Source organism: Mycteria americana, chromosome 21 (assembly GCF_035582795.1).
Source record: "Mycteria americana isolate JAX WOST 10 ecotype Jacksonville Zoo and Gardens chromosome 21, USCA_MyAme_1.0, whole genome shotgun sequence".
NCBI classification, from domain to species: domain Eukaryota; kingdom Metazoa; phylum Chordata; class Aves; order Ciconiiformes; family Ciconiidae; genus Mycteria; species Mycteria americana.
In genome coordinates, this window is record NC_134385.1 from 2,547,867 (window position 1) to 2,570,285 (window position 22,419).

The 22,419-nt window shown below is 47.4% G+C and overlaps 1 protein-coding gene across 1 annotated transcript; it reads left to right on the plus strand.

The window, feature by feature from the left end:
* The first annotated feature begins 1,766 nt into the window (after positions 1-1,766).
* Positions 1,767-21,248, plus strand: SMAP2 (small ArfGAP2). Its single transcript, XM_075522104.1, has 10 exons — positions 1,767-1,956; positions 15,491-15,624; positions 16,210-16,295; positions 17,156-17,234; positions 17,604-17,690; positions 18,154-18,235; positions 18,749-18,849; positions 18,964-19,129; positions 19,389-19,711; positions 20,124-21,248. The coding sequence occupies exons 1-10, from the start codon at positions 1,854-1,856 to the stop codon at positions 20,247-20,249; spliced, it is 1,287 nt and encodes a 428-aa protein (XP_075378219.1). The 5' UTR covers positions 1,767-1,853; the 3' UTR covers positions 20,250-21,248.
* Positions 21,249-22,419: the final 1,171 nt, after the last annotated feature.

Here is a 22,419-nt window from a genome sequence, read left to right on the forward strand (position 1 = left end):
AGCTCCTGCCTTCGCCGGCAGCCGCCCCCCAAACTCGCCGCCCCCCAGCCCCGGCGCAGCACAGCTCTCCCAGGGAACGTGGGGATGATTCATCTTGGCGATTTCTTCCTCCTCCTCACGGAGGGCTCCAAGGCTCCGCGATGAGCTGCCGCAGACTGATTCATCGGTACTGGGGGGGCTCGGTGGCTGCTGCCTGCACCCCGGCACAGGCCAGGGATGGTGGGGCAGCGGTCTGCATCCTTGCTAGCGGGCACGGGGCCATCCCAGCACACAGACCGGTCAGCACTGGCGATGCACTGCTCTGGGCTGGTATCTCCTCTCCGGTCCTTTCTCCCCACATCCCAGCCCGGCACGGGGAAGGCCAACGGGCTCCTGCCCTCCCCGCTCCTCCCACGGGCAGCGAGAGCCCCTCTGAGCCTCGGTGGTGGCAGGGAAGTGTTTCCACCAAAACCTGGTGTTTTGAGTCAAAAATCCTTTTGGCTCTAGGCTGAGAGCACCTTGTTTTCAGAGCAGCTAAATCTGGATCCTCACCATTCATGCAGCCGCTGGGATATTCCTGCTTGTGCCCGAGGCAGTCGTGCCCCAGCTCCCCCACCAAATCCAGCGCCTTTCTGGGACACGAGTGTCACTTTTGGAAGTCTTATGTAATTTCAAGTGTCTCTCAGATCACTACATAGTGAGATTCTTTTTTTTCTCCTTTTGATGCCATTGCTCATTTGATTGCAGCTTTTCATGTATTGTCATTTCTCAAATTCTCCCCCCAGCACCTCGGCACGGGAACACCGGGGTTTGGTTTATGATCTCCATCTCGTTTAAAAGACTCAGTCTTTTTCTCCCCACATTAATTTTACTGTGGGGTCCAACTGGAACATTTGCCTTTGACCAGTGGTCCCCCCACGTCCCTGGGGGTAAGTGTTGCAGGGTCTGCCCCGCTGCCCTTGGGGTCCCCCTCGCTTCCACAGAGGAGCTGCGGGAGGATCGGGCCCGGACCGCTGTGACAGCGCGAGAAATGGGGTTAGGAGGAGCTGGGCCCTGCACGGCCCCGGCCCCGCGGGCGGCTGCAGGCCAAGGGCCCAGGAGAGCCGTGGGGCGGCCCCGAGCCCCGGGCACCTCTGTGGGGCAGAGATGTGGGGCAGAGCCTGGCCCAGGCAGGGATGGAGGCGCTGAACAGGGAACTCCTCCTCTTCCCCCTCTGCCTCCTCCAGGAGCACCCCACTGCTCAGCCCCCCCAACCCCCCTGCCAGCGCCCCCGCACCCCACAGCCCCCCTTCCATCCCCCAGCCAGCCCTCCCAAGCCCCCCAGCCAGCCCCCCCCGCACCCCCAGCCAGTTCCCCCAAGCCCCCAGTCCCCCCAATCTTCCAGCCAGCCCCCCCCACACCCCACAGCCCCCCCTCCATCCCACAGCCAGCCCCCCCAAGCCCCCCAGCCAGCAGCCCTGCACCCCCAGCCAGCCCCCCCAAACCCCCCAACCCCCAGCCAGCAGCCCTGCACCCCAGCCAGCTCCCCAAGCCCCCCAGCCCAGCATCCCTGCACCCCCCACCCCCGCCAGCCCCCCTCGTCCCGCCCCCGCCGCAGCCCCGCGCCCCCAGCTCAGCCCGTCACGTGACCCTGCCCATTCATGCCTCCCCCGCCACGGCCCCGCCCCCTCCCATTGGCTCCCGCGGGCGCTGCCGCGCCGCAGCGAATCAACGGCGAGGAGGAGCGGCGGGGGGAAGGCGTTAAAGCGCGCGCGCTGCCGCCTATTGGCTCCGCCCCTTCGTCGCCCCGCCCCCGTCGCAGGCCGGAAGCAGGAAGCGGCGGGTGCCCGGGACGGCGGCGCCGTGACCCGCGGGCGGGCTGCGCCGGCCGTGCCATGACGGGCAAGTCGGTGCGCGACGTGGACCGGTACCAGGCGGTGCTGGCCAGCCTGCTGGTGGAGGAGGAGAACAAGTACTGCGCCGACTGCCAGGCCAAAGGTACCGGCGGCCTCCCCGCGGGCCGCGCCGGCTGAGGGGGCGGCGGAGCCTGGTGGGACCGGTGGGCCCGGTGCTGGCGCAGCCGTCGCTCCTTCGGTGCCGGCGTGTGGCGGGGCGCTCCTCCCCTTCCCCCGCCGCTCGCTGCCGGGGCGGTGGGCTCTCGGGGCCCTCCGGTGTCCCCCCTCCCCGGGGGCCGCTGCAGCGGCGGGAGGAGGGACGCCTCCTCCGGGAGGACAGGCCCGGCTGGGCCTGGGGGGTGACGGCTCCGCGCTCCCGCCTCCCCCGCCCGGGGTCCCGGGAGCTTGCCGGTGCGCAGCCCCCCCGCCCTGAGCAGGCAGGGGAAGCTCCGGCTGCGGGCGGGGACAGCGGTGCTGCCCCAGGCTGCTGCGGCGGGGGCCCGGGCGGTTTGGGGGCTCGTAGCACGGACGGTGGTTTCCCCTTTGGCTGAGCCGGCGCTTGGCCTTTGGGACAAACCCCAGACTTGGCTTCGGCACAGTTTAATTCACCGGTAGTCGCAGCGGGGCCGTGCTGGCAGTGCTCCTGTCAGAGAAACCGCTCCTGGTGCCCCTCTAACCCCGCTCCTGCGGCTCTGCTGTGCCCATCGTTCGGCGGGTGAGCTGGGTAGGAAACTGCCCCAGATCTGCCGATGGACGCTCGTCGGCTCTCTGCCTGCGCTGGGGCTTGGTCTCAAATGTCCGTGTGAAAACTGATGGAAAGAATCGCGTGTGGGGACTGCTCTTCTGGAGAAGTCTTGTTTTAAGAGGAACCTGGAAAGCTGCCGTTGTGTAATTTTGGAGGGCATTCCGGCTGAGGAGCAATATCCTGTGAATCAGAGCTGTAATGGGAGCAGCAGATCATGTTTAGAGGGCCAGGTAGGAGCAGTGTTTGAAGGTGCAGTAACTAGGAAGGAATGGTAACCCAGCCCTTGTACCACTGAGGGAATTTCCTATTTAGTCCTGTGCTTCCTTTTCCACTTAATATTGATTTCAAGGCATGTTGTCATCCTTACTTTTCTTAGAAAGGAGTGGAGTGGGGTAAAGAGGAAGTCAGACGTAAATGTCTGAATTCTAGAAGACAAAACAAATGAATAAAACCACTGTTACTTGTTCCATGGTAATGCAGATGCCTTTCTGTAGCTTGCTACTGTGAAATGCTTTGCTTTCCTGCAGCAAAAGGGTTAAGGTTATGCCCATGCCTACCTAAAATCCTATTTTAATGAGCTAATATGATGATTTGGAGATCTGAACTTGAGGCTTGTTTCTCAATAGCTGCAATAAATGAACTTGGAGCAGGGGTTGTCTTTCTATGTCCATCTGTAAGTGGGAGACTTAGTCACCTCAGTATGACCTCTAAAGCTGCAGAGCGCACTGCTGAGCAACATTAAAAATGGCTCTATTAAGGTTTGTTTTCAGCCCTGCTCCAAAAAACCCCAAAACATGGTAACCTCACCACAACAACCTGTCTTATACCTTGGAGATGGCATATTTTGAGATGTGTTTCACACCTGGCTTTGGCTGACCATGTAGGTTGAACGTGGTGGTGTTGGCAGAGAGCAGAATGTTCCTCTCACTTGCAAATCGCTTATCTCTTGGCTCCTAATGCTAGTGCCAAGGGCAAAAATAGCTGTCTTCTCTTGTCTTTTGAGGCGTGAGACAGTAATGTACACAATATGGAAACAAATTCTCATAACAGTTCCAGGTTACTTGCTTTGATGTGATTATATAGCTTCTCCTGTTCATAGTACCTCCTAGAAATGCAGTATTCCAGTTAATTATGTATAAAAGTCAAAGTGTGCGGGTCAGCATTGCCACTGAAGCTGGAAGCTGCCTGTCTCTGGGAAGACAGGTTGCATCAGTCGTGAAGAGTAGGCTTCTATTGTAGTGAGTTATCCAGCAAAATAATTATCCACTCTACTAATGAGATTCATGGAGGTGTAAGATCTCATTCTTGAGGGCAACGTATGGAGTTTGTGGCTGCAGGAGGTGTATATGTAGTAAGCTCTCCAGCCAGGTATCTGCCTGGTAGTTGGTGCCAGCCAAAGCATCATACTGGGCTGCATTTCGGTTACTGTGGCTGGATGTGGTGTTCTCCCAGCAAGGCACCGGTGCTGGTTTGCAGTGATGGCAAGGAAGACCTGATGTTAGTTCTTATGGCTGCTGAAAGTAGCTCCAACATTCTGCTTTGCGTATGGAAATGAGCCCCAGGTGTCCTTGTGCAGAGCAAAGAGCACACTTTATTTGATATATGGCTTTTTAATAACTAAAACTGTGCAAGTCTGCACTAATGAGAGGCCACGTGGTATTTGCTAGCTCCGGCTGGCTTCCCTCAACACTTCCAGTGCTACCTGGAAGAATAGCTGCTTTTCTGTACAGCTGCTTGTTGCTCGGTTTTTACCCAATTGCAAGTCTGGCTATGCTAGTTGAGATACATGAAGAATGTACTTGTGTACAGTTTTGTGAACAGTAGTTTGCCAAGGTCACAGCTGAAAGCTGGTCAACAGCCCCTGGCTGGTGGTGTTTCTTATGCCAGCTCCCTCCTTTGTCAGTTCACGTTCAATATCATAACGATTTTTGCGTGAGTTTCAACAAAGTTGAAGGCAGCTCATACTGCACCTATCAAGACGCTTTTACAATAAAGCACACTGGCTTTTGACCATCTGTTTTTATGCTGAAGTTACTGAATTTTGTAGTGGTTTGCTGCTTGATCTGAGCATTTCAAAGCTAGCATGACACATAGGCAAAGACTGTTCAGATGCCACCCACACTTCCATTATGCCTGTTCCCAATGACCTAACTACTTGCTGGGTTTCATTACTGTATTTTTTCCACTTCTATATACAGAACTAAATGAGATTACAGTACCTGTTAGCGTGAGCTGCAGTGCTAGTATGTACCCCCTTGATTTCATGCTCTACAGAAGTTCTCAGTATTAGGGTAAAAGTCTAGTTTTCGGGAACGTCAGCTCTCTGATGCTGGCTACTGGTTGGACCCCGCACTCTGGGACCAGCGTAGCAAACACGCTCTTGTTTGCTATGCCATGTTGGTGAGCAGTTGGGTATCTTCCATCTCTTCTGCCCTCATCAAAGTGATTGCTTAGAAGGTCGTCTTCTGTGGTTTTGTTATTACTTGCTTTCCATCAGGCAGTGCATACAAGTGATTCCTACTCCAACTTGCATCTTTAAGTGTGATAAGGAGGGAAAACTAGTTTCTCCAATATACTCACCCTTCCTTATACATTTGGGATTCAAGTAACTTCCGTGGGCACATCACTCTTCCTGAGGTGTTTCTTCTGACAAGCTGTTGGAGACGGTGATGGCTTCATGTGCTTTCTCTGCATAACTTTTCTGTAAGAGCTACACAGACGAGCCTGAAAGGAGAACTGCAGAAGCGTGAGCCTGATGGCTTCCCTTTGGCTTCCCTAGGCAGCTATTAATGTCCTGGGTCTAAGTTGTTGGAGGGGAAAAAGGACAAAGAAACTGGGAAAGAAAGCTGGGGATGGCTTTCGTTTCTGCAGCAATAAACACTGCAGTGGTTAGAGGCTCTTGTTTTGGAGGAAGTTGGGTGAGATCGCTTGCCTGCTCCTTCCTCTTTGCATTGCAAACTTTCTGTCCAAAGTTTACTGTGGGTAAACTTTCTGTCCAAAGTAACTGTGGGTAAACTGGGTGATCTGATCAAAAGCGGGTGGACAGAGGTAGTAAGTAGTACATCCTGTGCCGAAGCAGAACGTGGCTAGACTGCTTTCTGGCAGTGGAGCTTAGGAGTGAAGACTTATGTGTACGTGAGAGGTTTTCATTACTTGATCAGAACAGGACTTGGGAGCTCAGTGGCAGCCTTTCCGGACATAATCTAGCCATGTTAGGTGCAAACAGAACAGCAGATTTCCCCTTGCAAGCGCTGTCAAAGGTTACTCATCTCGGTGGTTTTCACATGCAGCTCTGAACGCTATCACGATACTAACGAATGATCAAAAGCAGTGATCCAGCATGGAGTCCTAGCAGCACTGCACCACCTGCAGTGATGCAGCTCTCCCCTCAGGTCTGCCCAGCATGGCTAAGGTGGTAGAGTGGCTGTCTTCACTAAAAGCTGGAGTGATGAATTATCATAATCCTCTTTTTTGAAGGCCTTTGCTGTATGAATTGCTTGAACAACACGCCTTAAAAGAGAAGCTGTTGATGAGGGAGCGGGATCTCTTCTACCAGTGCATTTCTGATGGCAAAGGGCCTTCTGAGGGCAGTTGTGTTGCTGTTGTGGTTTCAGATGTAAGACAGCGTGACTGTCAAGCAGTCTGACTGTAGTGAGTATCTGTCGGAAGATACACTACTGAACATCAGAATGAGTCTGGAGGCTGAAATTGCAACGTAGATGGAGGAGGGATGTGGCGTAATCTGTGCGAGTTGGACTTGACCTAAGTGCTCAGATGTCTTCTGGTAAATGGAAAATGTCTTGTGTTGGGTAACACTTACACTAACTGGATTCTTCTCTGCATTTCTGTCTCTAAAGCTTTGTGCTGAACTTGTAACATACGGCTAATTCTGTTTGATTCTCTCCTTCTCCCAAACTCTTCCCCTCTGCTCTTCCAGTCCTATCTATCCAACAGGCTCCTTGGATCCAGTTTCGTTGATGTCGGAACGGCAGGTTCCTCCACAGGGAGCACCAGCGAGGACGGCTGTATCTGTCCATCAGTTAAGATTGCCCTGTGCTGCTCCTGGTTTGTCTGACTCTTCCCTTCGTCCCTTGTGTCTCGTGAGACCTGTGGGTTCCGTGCTGAAATCAATCCCTTCTTCTAACTTTAGTGGTTAGATGGGAAACTATTTTTTTCTGAACACAACACAAACCCAGATCTAATTCTTCAAGCAGTCTTTTCTGAAAGAGGGGTAGAACTTTGAAAATACCTGTTAAGAGGTGGTTAAATATTGGACGGGAAGCAGGAAGAGCAGGATAAAAAGCTTGGGGCTAGAGTAGGTGCAGTTAAGGAAGGATGGCTTCCACTGGAATGGGGGAGTCAGCTTATTACGGTTGGTTTGGTCCAGCCAAGCTAGTATTAATATAAAACATGTTGCTAATATTCAACAAAAATCTGTTGTGACTCAACTCCTCCATCAGCAGACTATTGAATCGCAGCTGAATTTCCTTTTCAGTAAAAGCAATATGAAGAGTAACTTTTTAAATAGCTGCCTAGAACAACTGCATGTGATGAAGAAATGATCATTATGGGAAAACTGAGCAGTGGGTAGTGATGCATACTGTTTGCCTGCAGTGGGCTTCAAAAACCAAAGCGGTAGGACTAAAGCTTCTCAGCTTGCCTTAGAAAATCTTGTATTAGGAGAAAGCTCAGTCTTATGTAATGGAAGCTTGCCAGAGGGGAAGCATATGTGCTTGTATACTCATTTTAATTCTTAGCTGCAGTCATAATATTCTGCAGTTATCTTAATGAGCGCTACATTTTCTTTTCTGCTTTTGAACTGTTCAACTCTTCTGAAGTCAGGTCTGAAAGGAATAGTCTTATGCATAAAGCAGTATTAATTTCAAATGAGTGTAAATGTTCAGAAATCAACTTTGTCTGTGAGACTGGCTTTATCCCTTAATGACCTTCATCTGAGAAGTCTGAGCGGTGCTGCCATGGTGTAAGCTGGGAGGGAACACAGCTCTGTCCATCTGTGAGCCTGACCCTACATTCACCTGCTTGAAGTAAGTTGTAACTTCCCATTCAAGCCACAAAGCGAGGAAAAAAGCATCAGCCTTTCCAGTGGGGACTTATTCTGCAATTGGTTTGTGCTTAGAGTTGTAGCAAGATACCCTTTAAGAAAAAGATAAGCAGAGCTCTGAGTCATGTACACATGTACATCTGCCAGAAAAAGATAATCCTCCAAGCAGAGGACATCTTGGGAAAACATGCCAGCTTTTTAATACTGTTCTTTGTACCAGCTGTATTGGCCCACTTGTGAAATGGAGAGCCTGTGCAGTGAGTGGCTGTATAGCAGAGGGTGTAAATTAAGGGTCCAAAAATGCCATGTGATTCTCAGAGCATAGCTGCAACTTTAGTAAAAGTTTGTTCCTATAGTAACTGCCAGATGAATTACATAAGGTATCAAACGCTCTCGGGAACTTCTGTGCCAGCCTCTTCAGAAAATGCCTGTGCAATTTAAAGGTAATTCATCTTTCAGAATGCAAGTAGGTTATCAAAACCAACTAGAGAATCAAGAATAGCTTTGGTCTCCTTCAGGTTGATCCAGAATAGTGATTACTTCACGTGTCCCAGGAAATCTAGGACAGGAAAAGTTTGAGCTTTTAAGAGAAACTGTCTTAGAGCAAAGCTTCCTCTGACTGTGAAGCTGGATTTACCTGTGCTACGATCGGACCTTCAGTGCCTTGTTAAACTGCTTACCTCTATTTTTGGCAAAACATGCCATTCCTTACTGGCCAGGTTATGCCCTTTCCTTATGAATGTCAAGTCTTTTTTGGTAACTTTGATAGTAAAAAAAATAGTTCATGTCTAGCTCTAGATATTGAAGAGATTCTCCATCAAGCAAAAAGTGGCCCAGGAGCTGAGGCTCCTTCTTCTGTTAGGAGCTATTTTAAGGACTTTGACTTCTACATGTCTCCACAACTCAAAGGAGATTGGAAGATAGGGTCTAAATATTTTTTAAAATGCAGTTAAGAATTAAAGCTGTGTGAGCAGATGTTTTGTAAGGGATTTGATGGTGGAGAAATTCTAAGTTGAATTTTTATGGTGTAAAATAGTAGTGATAGTGTGAGTTTCCATCCTGCTGCTCTGTTTATGTGTGCATTTGGGCACAGGGATGGTGTTTACCTATTGCCTAAGGTTTTTTTGCATTTCATGGAAATTCAGGCCTTGAAATCCGCTGCCTTTACCCTAGCAACTTCTAGGACTGACTTGTGTGTAGCTTTGGCTAAAACCTAGAGATTGGACATCTGTTATCTAGTCTCTGGAGCACGATGAAATCCTGATCTCTGATATTGACCATCTATATGTTGGGACTCTTACTATGCTGACCTCCACAGGGAATACGTGGATCATGGAACTTGGCTGATTTTTATATATTTTTAGGCATTGTGGTCATCAGTATTGGTATTGTTAACCAGTCCTCTTGCATGGATTCTTATTACAGCATCTGCTTGAAATTGCTACTTTCACAGTTTATTTACCGAAGTAATAAACATCACTTTCTTAAACAGCAGGAAGGACCCACCCTGCTGTTCGCCGCATCTATTTTAATTTCCTCCACCTTGCTCCATCTGCGTTTGTATCATCACAGCACTTCTTCAGAGAACAAGATGGTAACAATGATAAGATGCGCATTGAAGCTTGCTTCTGCAAGCTTACCGCTACTCAAAGTTAGATCAACTGCTGCTGCTTAGCTGCCTTCAAGGTCACCAGGCACTCAAATGTTATGCATTTCTGGCAAACTGTAGAAGATTCAAAGCCTGTTCCTGAGGAAACAGAGCCAGCGCCAGGCAGCTTGGTCTGACCTGGCCAGTAAGATACCTGTACCAAAAATTATGGTTTGGGGAAGGAGAAAGTATACTGATTGCTGCTAATACAGCCAAGAAGATTTTTAAGGCAAAGCTCCAAGCTGTTGTCGGAAGCAACATTCTCAACCCCCGTAGATGCCTCTGGCTCTTCCTTTTTCCTGCAAAGAGTGGTTAAAGCCTATAATTACTGCTGCAGTCTTCTAGTGAAAAAAAAGACAAAGAAAGGCCCCCAAAACAGCCCTTTCCTCTTTCAAAGGATGGCATGAAGTCGAGTTTCTGAACCACTAAACTATTTAACTAGCCATGTATATATATCCTTATCAAACTCCCTTGCTACAGAGCTTTTGGGGTTTAGCATCTCTGTTTCCCAGGGTTTCAATGGCTTCCTGAAAACTACACAAATAGCTTACTCTGGTACTAAATCTGAGCGTACATACAAGTGCTAGTGCTTCACAAATCCGATTCCTTTATCGGGATGCGTGCTCAGGCCAGTAACTAACTAGCCTGCGTTAATAACTGACTAGTGTAATGTAGAGATCTTGAAGTTGAGTTTAACTGTACTTTTCACTCACTAGCAGAGTTTACCTTGTTTCCCCGATCTAATCTGAACACTTGACTGTAGAACAGACATCTACAGTAAAGAGCAGAGGAAGTTGTTTTGTAAGACAGCCTTTGTCATAGCTTTTCTATGAGTGGAATGAATGTCAGTAAGTCATTAAGCAATCTCTTTCCAGAATAAGGAAACCACAGGTCAAAGGAAGCTCGTGGATACTTGGCTATTTCCTCCTTTGGCTCTGCAAAAAGTAGGGCTTTTCAACTTTGACTCGATGAGAAATTTCCAAGTACTGGTGAGGGCTTGTACAAGAGGATGTGCATGTCATCTCGCAGGGATTATCCCACTCCAAGGAGAATTTCCCACATCCACTTCCCCCGTGAGTGCTGAGAGGGGACGGCTGTATGATGCCGCGGTCCAACACATGTAGCAGTGTTAGCTGGGATCAATGGGCTGAGCAGGCACACTTCCCTGTTACAGCTGGGCTTTTGCTGGAGTGCTTGCAGGCAGGGAGCCTGCGAGTCCAATGATTGTTTGCACTAAGAATATTTCACTAGGCTTTGAATAGCAATGCTCTCTCCTTCCTGCCTATGAAAGCATCTATTTTTTCCTGACCCCCCTTCTCAAAAGAGCAGTGGCTTTGCAGCCAACTTCTGTTTTATTTTTAAATGCCTTCTGAAGGGTTATTACTGAAGAAACTTGCATGAGTAGCTTGAGCCAAAATCTAAAGCCTGAATAAAGAGTGAGGAGTGAATCCCCTTGGGATTCCTTGATTAAAAACAGTCAAGGGTGTGAACTTTCAGCAAGTGACTAAGACAAGGGTGTGAAGTGGACTAGCCAGGCTGTGCTGGGGTTTTAAAGGGAATTTGGAGCCTTTTCAGTAAGGGCAGATCATTCAGACTGTCCTTGTAGGCATTAATGATGCCAGCTTAGATGCTAACTTAAGCTGGTATGACCAGCTTGGTATGCGGTGTTTATTTTGACAGGCTGGGACAGAAACAGGCTGTGAAACTGTCTCGCGGAAGCACCGACTGGGCAGCTGAGTTTCTTGCACATAGCTTTGTAGTCTCTGCTGGATGGTGGTGCATCCTCGCTTAGGAATACGCTCGAGTATTCAGTGCAGCTTTCTCGAATGAAAACTGACTGAGCAATAGATGCTTTTAAGCTTGTGGTCTTTGAGACCACTGCCAGGCTAGGAATATATCCCAAGGTGGTCTGAGCTAGCCTTAATACTGTGCCAGAATCAAGTATATAGCTGGGCTCTTAAACCTGTTTTGATTAATATCCCATTCGTACTCAAAACTGCCATTTTCTTTTCTCTCTTGTTCACCTGCAAATGGCTGGCATTCTCCAGAAAGGATTTGTGCACATACGAGGTGATGAACAGGGGCACAAGATGCTTAATCAGAACTGAACAAGCTAGGCCCAGCTTGAGTTGGTGCCAAGTGCCTTGCTTACCGTGGGTGTTAAAATTAGCCATAATACTGAAACAAAAGTGACTGCAGCATCAGGCTTGCATATCTGATACTGCTTGTCGCTAAACTCCCAGTTTTGTATATGGAAAGTGAGTTTTCATTTAGGCCTTAAGCTCTAAAGCTGTCTGGTGGCTGCAAGGATGTCAGCCTCAAGGGAACTATTTTTATAACATTAGCGAGAGTATTCATGCAAGGAGCGATTTCTTTCATGTTTCTTTCTAGTGGTTTAACAAGCTCAATGTTTGTTAGCCTTGTCCTAAAACCTTTTGCGTATAAGTTTCCATGATTTGCTGAACCCAGAGGGTAAAATGCTCCCTGTGGCGTGCCGTGCCCTCGTGCAGGGGATTAGTGGTGAGTGTCAGGACGTGCGCAAAGGCTGCGAGGGCAATGCTGATAAATGCTGCTGTGTTGGTCTCTGAAGTGACTTACTGATAGAAAAACATTTTTCTCTGAAAAATTTTACCCTTAACTTCTACGAAGACGTTTTGCCCCTTCTGTCAATGCTCAGGCACTGTAGCTCCTGTACGGTATTCAGCTCGGTTTAGTTTTTGGGAAGTTAAATGCTGCAACATGTGACCGAACTCTCATCTGTAAATACCACCTGGGGGTTTCTGCAAGCCAACCTTGAAAATGGCATGTGAAACTGGGGGGAAATGACTGTACAAAGTTTTCCCCAGCCAGATCTTTACTGGGCCCTTCTTTGTGTGATTTCTAGTGCGAGCTCCTTCGTCGTGGCCTCAAAAGAGGGAAGTGGGAGGCTTGTTTACGTTTGTATCAAAACCCATCCCCCCTTGTCCACAAAACTAAGTGTTTTATAAGAAATGACATGGTGAAAATGTTGGTTTAGCTTCATGGTTGGGGGCATTAGGTACTAGCAAAGCTGAAGGTCTAGGAAGAGCTTGTGTTTGGGCTGGTGCCTCTGCATTTTGCATCTGACCCAACCTAACCTGGACATCTGGGCTTTGGCCCGCTGCTTCCTTGGCGGCAGCCTGGTTAGGACAGGCTCTCTTGCTTAGGATACCCTTGCTTTCAGCAAAAGAAAACCTTGCAATGTTCCTCACTGCCCAAGGCACCAAATGCTAATTTTAATGAGCATGAAGTTATTTGGAGTTTGATTCAGCTGGACAAATTTCATTTGCCTCACACCGCTGCTGACGGGCTACTGTTCTGCTCAGCACTGATTATTCAAGCAGCAACACTTTCCCTGTTGTGTTGCACCTTGCTGTGTCAACCCTTCACTGCTGTCGAGGCAAGCGGTTCTCTTGTGCAGCTGCTTATCTTAAAGTAGCTTTTCACTCTCGAGGGGTGTAGCCATATCTTCTTCCTCTTTTTATCATAGTGTTGATAGAATACAGGGCTGTGTAACTAGGCTAAAGAAATTACTAGTTATATCCAAAAGCATGGGGTGCTGAGATCTAGAGTTCAAATTCACGTGCCTTGCAGAACTGCAGAGCTAGCTGCGGACTTCGGGCAGCGTTTTGGAGAACCGTCCAAATATCCTGCTTGTGTGGCTGTAGAGTCACCACCGTGTGAGAGAGCAGACTGCTGAACTTCTGGGATCACTGTCTTCCTCCTGGCTCTGGACAAAAATGACCCCACATCCCCAAACTTCTGGCGTTTCCTCTAGTCTGTAGATCTGAAGCCTTATGGCATTTATTGGCACTGCAAGTACGCCCAAACCCTGGCTGGAATAAGCATCAGTGAAGAGAACTACCCTTGGTTGCATAAAATGTGTTTATCCCCAAACCAAATGCTAGCTGCTAGGAGGATTTTTGAAAGCCTACGTACGTTGGGTGTTTTTAAATATTCACTGTCATAATGAAGCTGCTTCAGTACTGGGGTCTTCCAGAGCTGGGATCTGAGTTGCAGCAATGGTCAACTGTTATTCCTGTGCTCAGCCCTTGCTGTTTCAGACCCTGCATCACAAATGAAAGAACACTAAAGCAGGACGGGTGTAACAGACTGTACCACTGAGTCATTCTCGTATGTGGCATCGCAGGGTAGGAGGTTGCAGTGGCTTGAGCTAGCCCATGTGACAAACCAGTGAGCTGATTACTACAGTCCTGATGTAGTATCTAGCTGACTATTAATCCTTTTAGTCCTATAAAGGCTAAATATATCTAGAGTTTAAATCTAACCTTGAATCTCATGCTTAATCCTGCCAGCAGTCTCACGTCTTCAGGGGGTATCTGGGAGGGAACTCCACAAATAATCAAATGAAGGATCAAGAGTTCCTGGCTTGGTGTGCAACAGGCATAACACTGAACAAGCCTTTTATTCCCATGCCTTACTTTGTGACTGGCATACTTAGGTGCTGCTAAAAGTATGGGCCCCTGCTTTGATGCATTCAGTCCTAGTTTTTGGTAGGTATAATAAAGGAACTGAGGTTCCTATCCTGTAGTATAGGCAAGAGTATGCTTCTGTGAAGGTCTTCACCAAGAGCTGTTCCTAAGCTGGGAAGTGACTGATCAGCTTCGTTAAATTAGTATCATTCTCAAGGGCCCCTCTTCTAGTGAAAAAGCAGAAAGCAATGGCAGGGCAGGCCAGAAGACTTAATAAAGACTTTAATCATAACATAAATTATCTGGAATAGGTACTGGAGGGAAGTCAGAGGTTGCATGCCTTTGTCCTGGAAGGGACCATGAGCCACTGATTGCATTAGCAGTGCCAAATCCCTCAGGATACTCTAGACTTTCCCAGTAAACAGGAATTAAACTGTTAACAACCATGTAGCATATCCAGGAGAGTCAAATACAGTGCTGCTTTTTTAGGGCTTTGAAATTACACTTTCCCCCTCTTCCCCCTCCCACTTCAGTCTCATTAGCTTTGAGGCTTGCTATTTTAACTATGGTAAGAAAAGATGGAATAACTCTTCATCTGCAGTAATGCCTGTAATGCCTATGAAAAGGGCTAGTACAATTTATTGGAGGCTATTGGTCCCTTATTGAGGATGTGGCTTTGCTGTGGCTGTTTGGCCGTACCCGTGGACAGTGATATCCAACCCATGGTGGAAGCTGGCCACGTTAACTGTGCAGCTGGCTAGCAGCTCTAGCCAGATGACTTAGTTTTAAAACCTGCTTGTCTTGCACTGCAGAGGACTACTTCTGAAGCTGGTCTTCCTTCAGCAGGACGGAGGGTTTTGATGGCCAGGGTCAGTTGGCCCTGGCTGGGAGGGGGGCTGCGAGTGATGGGAGTGCCTGTGGACCTCTGCCGTCCCCTGGGTAATGCATTGCCAGGTTTCCTTCAGAGAACTGTTTGTAGTGAGTAAAATTAAGCTTGTTAATCTTTCCTTTGTGTTTTTTTTCCTTGGCATGATCTCCCTTCTACACCTTGGAGCTCTCCTGCCTGTCTAAAGCCGCATGCAAACCCTGCATCTGATTAGAGCTGTAGAAACTGTGGAGTGAACTGTTAATCAGCCTTGTGCCAGGATTGCAACCTGGGGTTCTGCCCCCAGCTTTACCTTTTTGGTGGCTAGAGTACTGGGCTTTGTGCTGCTCCCCTTACTCAGCTGTATCTTCCTGCGTAAGACTAACAGAAGATTTCATGATGCACTCTGTCAAATGCTGAGTATTTTATGCTGCTTTTCCTAGAGCAGTAGTGAATGTTCTGGAGCTGATTCCACTGCAATAAGGTTATCCAAGAAAGATTCTCCATTGCTAAAGCAGGAACACAGACTTACATTGACATGACTGTTACCTCGGTTTAAAGAAGAGGAAATTAGTGTTTTGTAGTGTCTTCAGTGGTTTGAATGCCTAATTTCTTCCCTCCTCCTTTTAGAGTTGTGTATGTCTGGTGTAGAGCTCTCCAAATGGAAGAGGGAGGTGATAAAATACAAGCTCTAAGTATAATAATTGGGAGACAACTTTTAAACATCCTGCTGATGTTTAATGCCAATTTCTAATCCGGATGAAAATGTAAACGCCTCAGTCCCAGTTCACTTGGTACAGTTTCTCAGTTGCTGAAGGCAACTCCAGGTTGACTCGATGGTATGAAACACTTGTGTCTCTTTGCAGGGCCACGATGGGCATCCTGGAATATTGGTGTATTCATCTGTATTCGTTGTGCTGGGATCCACAGGAACCTAGGAGTTCATATATCCAGGGTAAAATCTGTCAATCTCGACCAGTGGACGCAAGAACAGATACAGGTAATGCAAGTGAAACGTGCAGTGTGGTTCTGTTGGTGGGGCTTGGTAAGCTTGGAAATAAACAAAGTCTGAATGGGCCAAAGATGTGGGAAGTGAAGCAGGAAGAAGATAGCAAGCTAGGTTAGACTGGGAAGGAAAATGTCATGATTTCAGGCTTAGGAAACATCAGAAGGTAAAGACAAACACTGCAAGTTCTGTAAAACTGCCAAAGGCTGCTGTTGGCTGGAGCTGCTGCCTACCTCCTCTCCTTCAGTTTTCCAGAAGACAAATTCTGGACTTCCAGAGTGACATTAGGTTGCTAATCTCGTATTCATCTTGTCTTTAAATAAATACTGTGCTGTGGTGCTTAGGATTGGCTAATTGTACGGGGGGGGGATCATAGCAACTACATCAAGGATTCCCAGCTAGTAGGCTTGCACCAAAAGCCTGAGGAGTGGCTTTTCAGGTACAGAACAGACTTCAAAAGTCTACACGTGCCTTCTAGTTAACACGGATAGACTCTTGCTTGGTAGCCTGGCATGCTAGTACGTGTAAGAGCTTTAATGTCTGTGAAACAAACGGTTCAAGAATTCTTTTGAATTGCAGTGCATGCAAGAGATGGGAAATGGAAAAGCAAATCGTCTTTATGAAGCCTACCTGCCAGAGAACTTCAGGCGACCTCAAACAGATCAGCATCCTTTCTTCCTTTGCTGCTGAGGAAACATGGAGTCTTTTCATCCTGTTGCTTAGTAGCTGCACTCCTTGCATAGGAGGCTTAACTTCATGTGCCTGGGCATCAGCTGTGAGAATGAGTTCCTACCTAGGCACCCTCCAAGTGTTCCTTCACCCGCAGGCTGCTTGCTTACAGAACAAAGCAGAAGAGAGCTAAAAGAATTGCTTCCAAGCTATAAGGGTGGAGAACTGGAACACGAATGTTACAGCCTGAAGCTATTGCATGACATGCACTATAGGGTCTGTGGCAAATAGGAGGGTTGACTTTCAAAAGTGCTGAGCATTTAAAAGTCTCGGTGGAGACAGATAAAAAGGTTTAACGCTTGTGAAAGACTAAGCTGTACCTTTTACCTTACAGGAGGGTTTCTAGATGCCCAGTGCAACAGGGGTATAGTGATGTGAAGCTGAAGAAACACAGGAGTACCTCTCTACCATCATTCTTGTCTTAAGCTGGTGGCTGAGGTGCTCTTGTATGTGCAGGATCCATTCTCTGACCACTGTGTGATTTATGCTAATGACATGTATGCTCTTAAGTGATGGCTGAAGTAAATATAAATCAGTGAAGAAAATACACTAGGAATTTAAGCCCTGATTTAATGTACCTTTATAGCACTGTCATGCTTGGAATAATCCAAGGGCAAAAATTGAGTAGCTAAAGTAGTTGGATCCAACACTAAATTATTTTAAGAAAGTTACTGCTGGAAATGCTCTTTAAACAGTCATTAGTTTAGTTACAGCCTGTACCTTGTATCCACATGTCAAATAATACTACGTAAGTCTTCTATTCTTGAATCATTTGTCTTTAACAAGCTGCTTGCAGAGCTGTGGAGAGCTTCATTCGGGATAAATATGAAAAGAAGAAATACATGGACCGAAGTATTGACATCAATGCATTTAGGGTTAGTTTCTAATCACTTCTACAGAAGCTTGAATACATGTATAGATATAAGTGTATGTCTATCTTATGAGTAAGCAATGACTCTATGAAAATAGACAGTTTAAATGTTTCCTGTATTAGTGACTAATATCTTCTCCAAGGCTGATTGCATTCAGTCATTCTGTAGAAAGAATTTAAATTGGAGGAGACCTTTGAAGGCCACCTTGTCCAAGTCCTTGCTCAAAGCAGGACTAGCTTCAAATATAGGTCTCTAGCTGTATCTTTGAGGCTTTTTAGGTTAGTAACAGCATCACGTAAAGCTCTGTATGAACTTTCTTTTGGTATGATGACATGAGTTTTGACCCTCATGTCAGTGGTTTTTTCCTTACAGAAAGAAAAGGATGACAAATGGAAAAGGAGTAATGAGCCAGTGTCAGAAAGAAAACTGGAACCTATCATCTTTGAGAAGGTGAAAATGGTAAGACCAAAAGGCATGCTCACGGATCAATTGTAAAAACTTCTCTCAAGCAGAACAGAGGCAATCCAGCTTGATCTGGAAGCATTTTTTCTGGGCTCAGTCATAGCAGTGGATGCATTGAGTCACACTAATGGTAGTAGGTTGTTTTCCACTGCTCAACCAGATACTAAGCAGACGTGCTCTGCCTTGCAATGCAGAGCAGATTGGAATCCTGCTACTCCCCACTTAGCTTTCCAGCTTGAGCGGTTACTTTTTTCCTAGTTTAGAGCATGCTTAAATTTGGCAGTGGGTTCCAACATGATGGGATGGTAAAACAACTAGGTTTTATGAATTCTGTTCATGTTGGAAGCACTTATGCCCACTGGAAAAAAGGGATTTTAGGGGTTAATCTCACATTAGAGGCTTTAATGAATCAGAGTAAAAGCAAAATTTGAACAAGACTTCTGGTGTTCTCTTTCCCTAGCCTCAAAAGAAAGAAGAAACTCAGCAGTCTAGAAAAAGTTCTCCTAAATCTACTGAACCAGTAATGGACTTGCTAGGACTTGGTAAGAGCCTTTCCAGCCTTATTGCACTTGTTACAATGACCCTCTACACCATCTTTGATCCTGTGAGCTTTTAGTACTTACTTTTCATGTCAGGTGAACAATAGCTGGTAGGAACACTAGAGTTTTGCTTAAGCTACGCCAGTGCAACTCAAGCACAGTGCTCAGCACTGCAGCAGAAACAGTTTTCCTTACGTTTTGCTTTATGCTGGTGCAGTGGCTGTGCCTATAGTATTACAGGAGCAGCTATAGTCGTCTCCAGACAGTGTGGCTCCTGGCTGCTCTGAGGTTAATAGGAGAGACAGGGTGCAGCGCGCTTCCTTGGTCGTGAGCCAGTTCCTTCTCGGCACCAGAAGGACAAGCGAAGAGCTGGCAATGTGTGGTGGCTAAAGTAGGTTACACGGGTCGGGTCACTGGGTTGAGTGGCATATGTGCAAACTGCTTAATTGGCAAGGAGGCTGCCCCTCAGCCTGAGGCCATCTGTGATGGATGTTCACACAGCTTTGTCTCTCCCAGATGCTCCTGTGACAACCACCGTTACAAACGGCAGGCCTAGCAGCTTAGAGAAGGATCTCGATCTTTTCGCATCGGTGGGATCAAACTCTGACTCCAGGAAGGTAAGCAGGGAACATCGGTGCTCGACAAAGCCTAGTTTAGATGCTCGGATGAGATGATGTGTGTCTTCCCTAGTGCTGAACGCAGCAGTCGCACTTGTGCTGTCTCTGTCTCAGGTCACCGGCTCGATGCCAACATCTGGAAGTGCTGGTTCTGTTCCTGAAAACCTGAATCTCTTCCCTGAGCCGGGAGGCAAAGGGGAGGAAGTGGGGAAGAAGCAGCTCTCTAAAGACTCTATCCTCTCCTTGTATGGCTCTCAAACACCTCAGCTGCCTGCGCAAGGTAACAGATCTCAGAATAGAGCTGTTGAACAGCAGTACACTAATTCAGAGTGGGTGGGGTGTCCTGACAGCTGACAAGCAAAGATGTGGGAGTGTAGGTGGTCCTTCTTGAGAACTGGTGAGTAGCATAATGAGCAGCTTAGTCTGGATGTCATGGCCAAGTGACTGTTGTGATAGGCTCCGGTTTGAAGGTCGGCATCTCAGCCCCTGACAATGAATGCAGCAGTTCTTCCCTTCATCGCTTCTCTGCCTTTTTCTAGGAGCAATGTTCATGGCCCCAGCTCAGATGGCATATCCTGCAGCAGCATATACTAGCTTTCCAGGAGTAGCCCCCTCCAGCAGCATGATGGGAGGCATGATGGCACCATCAGTGGGAATGATGGCCCAGCCTGGAGCTGCAGGGATGGTGACTCCCATGGCCATACCAGCTGGATATGTGGGTAATGTGCAGGCAGCTGTCATTGGTGTCCCCAACGGGATGATGGCTGCACAGCAGGCTGGCTACGTAGCTGGCATGGCAGCAGTTCCCCAGCCCGTCTATGGTGTGCAGCCAGCACAGCAGCTTCAGTGGAACATTGCCCAGGTGAGGTGTGATCTTCTGCTGACCCAAAGGTGGATGGAGGGCAGGGGAGGCACATGCGATTAAACCTAGCCTGTTACCTGAAGACTTCAGTGCTTTTATAGCCTGGCTCCTGGGGTTGGGTGAGGTCTGCTGATAGTGCAGGCAAACTGAGGGATCACAAAGGAGTAACTTGTTCAGAGGTCTCGGTGCTTGGTGGAGAACAAAAATCAGTGCAACATCAGCTAAATGAAAAATTCCTCAGCTTGCTCGAAGGGCATGCACCCGAGAAGCCCATGACTTCTGTTCACCGTAACTCTTTAGAAGAATTTGCTTAAGCCTGTAATATGTTGGGGAGCAAGAGTTCTACCTTTGACTGCTGTGGGCTGGCAGTCTCCTTGACATAGCCTTGACTTCTCTCCTCTCCCCTTTGCAGATGACCCAGCAGATGGCTGGGATGAACTTCTATGGAGCTAATGGCATGATGGGATATGGACAGTCAATGGGTGGAGGAGGTGCCCAGGGAAGCAATCAGTCCCTCAGCACTCAGATGTGGAAATGATCCCTTGCGTTGTGACCATTTTTGCCTTCTGTTCTGTTCTTCAAAACTGCTCCATGAGACGTTCAGGGTTTTTCTTTCTGGCTGGCTGCCCGGCCTGAACCTCTTTCCATAACTGAGACCCATCTCTGCCTTTTCACTGTCAGACACGGTGAAACCTCAGTGACCAGAACATGAGCTCCCCTGTATTTAGCACAGTCAATGCACACTTCTGGGGTGGACCCCCTCCTTGCACAAACCTCCACTAATGCTTCTGGGTAGCACTTAATGTCCTGCTGGGTATCTTAGCAGAGGTGTGACTGAGGAACTTGGGAAATCTGTACTTAATACTGCCTGTAACGCCAGGCCTTTTAAGAACCACTTAAACTCTAGTATTAGTAGGGGTTTTGGTTAGCAGAGGGGTGGAAACCTTGTTTGGTGCTGAGGAACTGGATTTTAACCCAAGCCCAGGGGCAAGCAAGCCTTGCTACCTCTTCCCTTGAGTGGAGTTCTCCGGAGCTGAGGCCTCACTGTGCTTGGCTCGCCAACCCTCATTGGAACCAAAGTCATTTTGAAGACCCTCTCCCTCCCCCCGTGAGCAAGCAGGATTCTCGCACAGTGTGGGGGCAAACTGTTTGGAATGTGAAACTTGCACTTCAGAGTGGCTTTTCTGTCTAATATGTGGTATTGATGTATTTAACTTTTAACAATCTAACAGAGTTAACTTATCAAGGGCTGAGAGCCCACTGCAAGTTTTCTTACACTTTTAAAATTACTATGGCATCCTAATTTATACGTTTTTCATATTTTTTTTGTTCCTGTGTAATCCTGGTACCCTTTCCTGGCTAGCTTTTGACATTTTAATCTAGGCATAAAAAGTGGGTGGGTCAGATTTCTTTTCTCATCTTCAGTAGAACACAACTGCTTAAACTCATCGGCGTGAGCAAGAAGTCAGACTTCTGCGGTCTACTTTATCCTGTGTATATGTAAATTCCCAAATAAAATATTGCAGTGAAACCTCAACTGACTTACCTTGTTTTTAAACAGCGTAACAGATTGTGTTAAACACTACTGTCACTGGTGTGAGTTGTTCGCTTCAGGTGTGTGGGGATTTGGAGCTTTGCATCCAAATCAGACTAACTCCATCTGCTTTGCAGCAGGGCTGTGTCCCAAATGTCAGGCGAGAATAGTGTTTGCCTGAAAGCTAAGGGCTAGCAGCATGCAAAGAACCAGGCTCAGCAGAGGCAGAATCAGGTCAGTTGACACTTTTATATACAAGAGAGACTCACAGCGTAGGGGTGTGGGTGAAGGCAGCATTCCTGCAGCTGTGGCTGCAGGGAGAACTTAAATTATCAGGACTGGAACTTTACACTGATGTTCAACAAAACCTGACCAAGGCCTATTCAAAAGGTAAATTCTTAAGCTTTTACAAAATGTGGTAACAGTGAGAATATGAAAAGCCGGGGGGATTGAGGAGTTGCCTAAAGAACAGATACGAAGGCCAGTTTTCCTTAGGCTTGTGGGTGGCTATGTGCAGCTGCAGGGGAGAGAGCTCAGCTAATTGTGTGAGCCTTGAGTTGATGGTACTCTGCTTGCATACTAATTATGGTATTTCTTTCCTCAAGTCAAAACCTGCTCTTTTTGGAAAAAAAGAGGGTTTCTTCCTCTTCCCCTCCTCCCCAGCATATCAGTTGGGGGGGAGGGTTGGCTTTTTTTTAAGCTACACATGTGGTTTTGGGCTGGATGCTTTGAGAAGCTCAACTCAAGCACAGAAAAAAGTTTTCAAGCTGGCTTTAATCATCTTCACTTGCTGCCCCAATACTGTACATGCAGGTACAAGCCAATGAAAATGTGAATACTTCAGTTTTTTCCTCCTTGGGAAAACTGGCTAAGAATATTTTACAAAATAGCGTGCACCCTCACAGCCATCAGTCCTGCTGCATATAAACCACAAAAATACAAGAGTTTTACATTAAGAAAGACCACACACATATAAAACATTACATAACACAGGTATAAAATTGCCGTTTGCTCTTTTAAATCTATTACCATTCTCAAGTATCCATCACAAGCCCATCCCCTTGTCTTGAATGTGGAACCGGGGCTTAAAGGAGCCCCTGGTTCACCCTTCTGCGGCATTTATTTTAAGGTGGAGTTGTTAAAACGTACGAATCTGTCATCAAAGCAAAGTTTA

Coding starts and splice junctions, on each gene's coding strand:
- SMAP2 (XM_075522104.1), top strand. CDS start 1,854: ATGACGGGCAAGTCGGTGCGCGACGTGGACCGGTACCAGGCGGTGCTG. Junction 1,957..15,490: donor CGCCGACTGCCAGGCCAAAG/GTACCGGCGGCC, acceptor GTCTCTTTGCAG/GGCCACGATGGGCATCCTGG. Junction 15,625..16,209: donor GGACGCAAGAACAGATACAG/GTAATGCAAGTG, acceptor TTTGAATTGCAG/TGCATGCAAGAGATGGGAAA.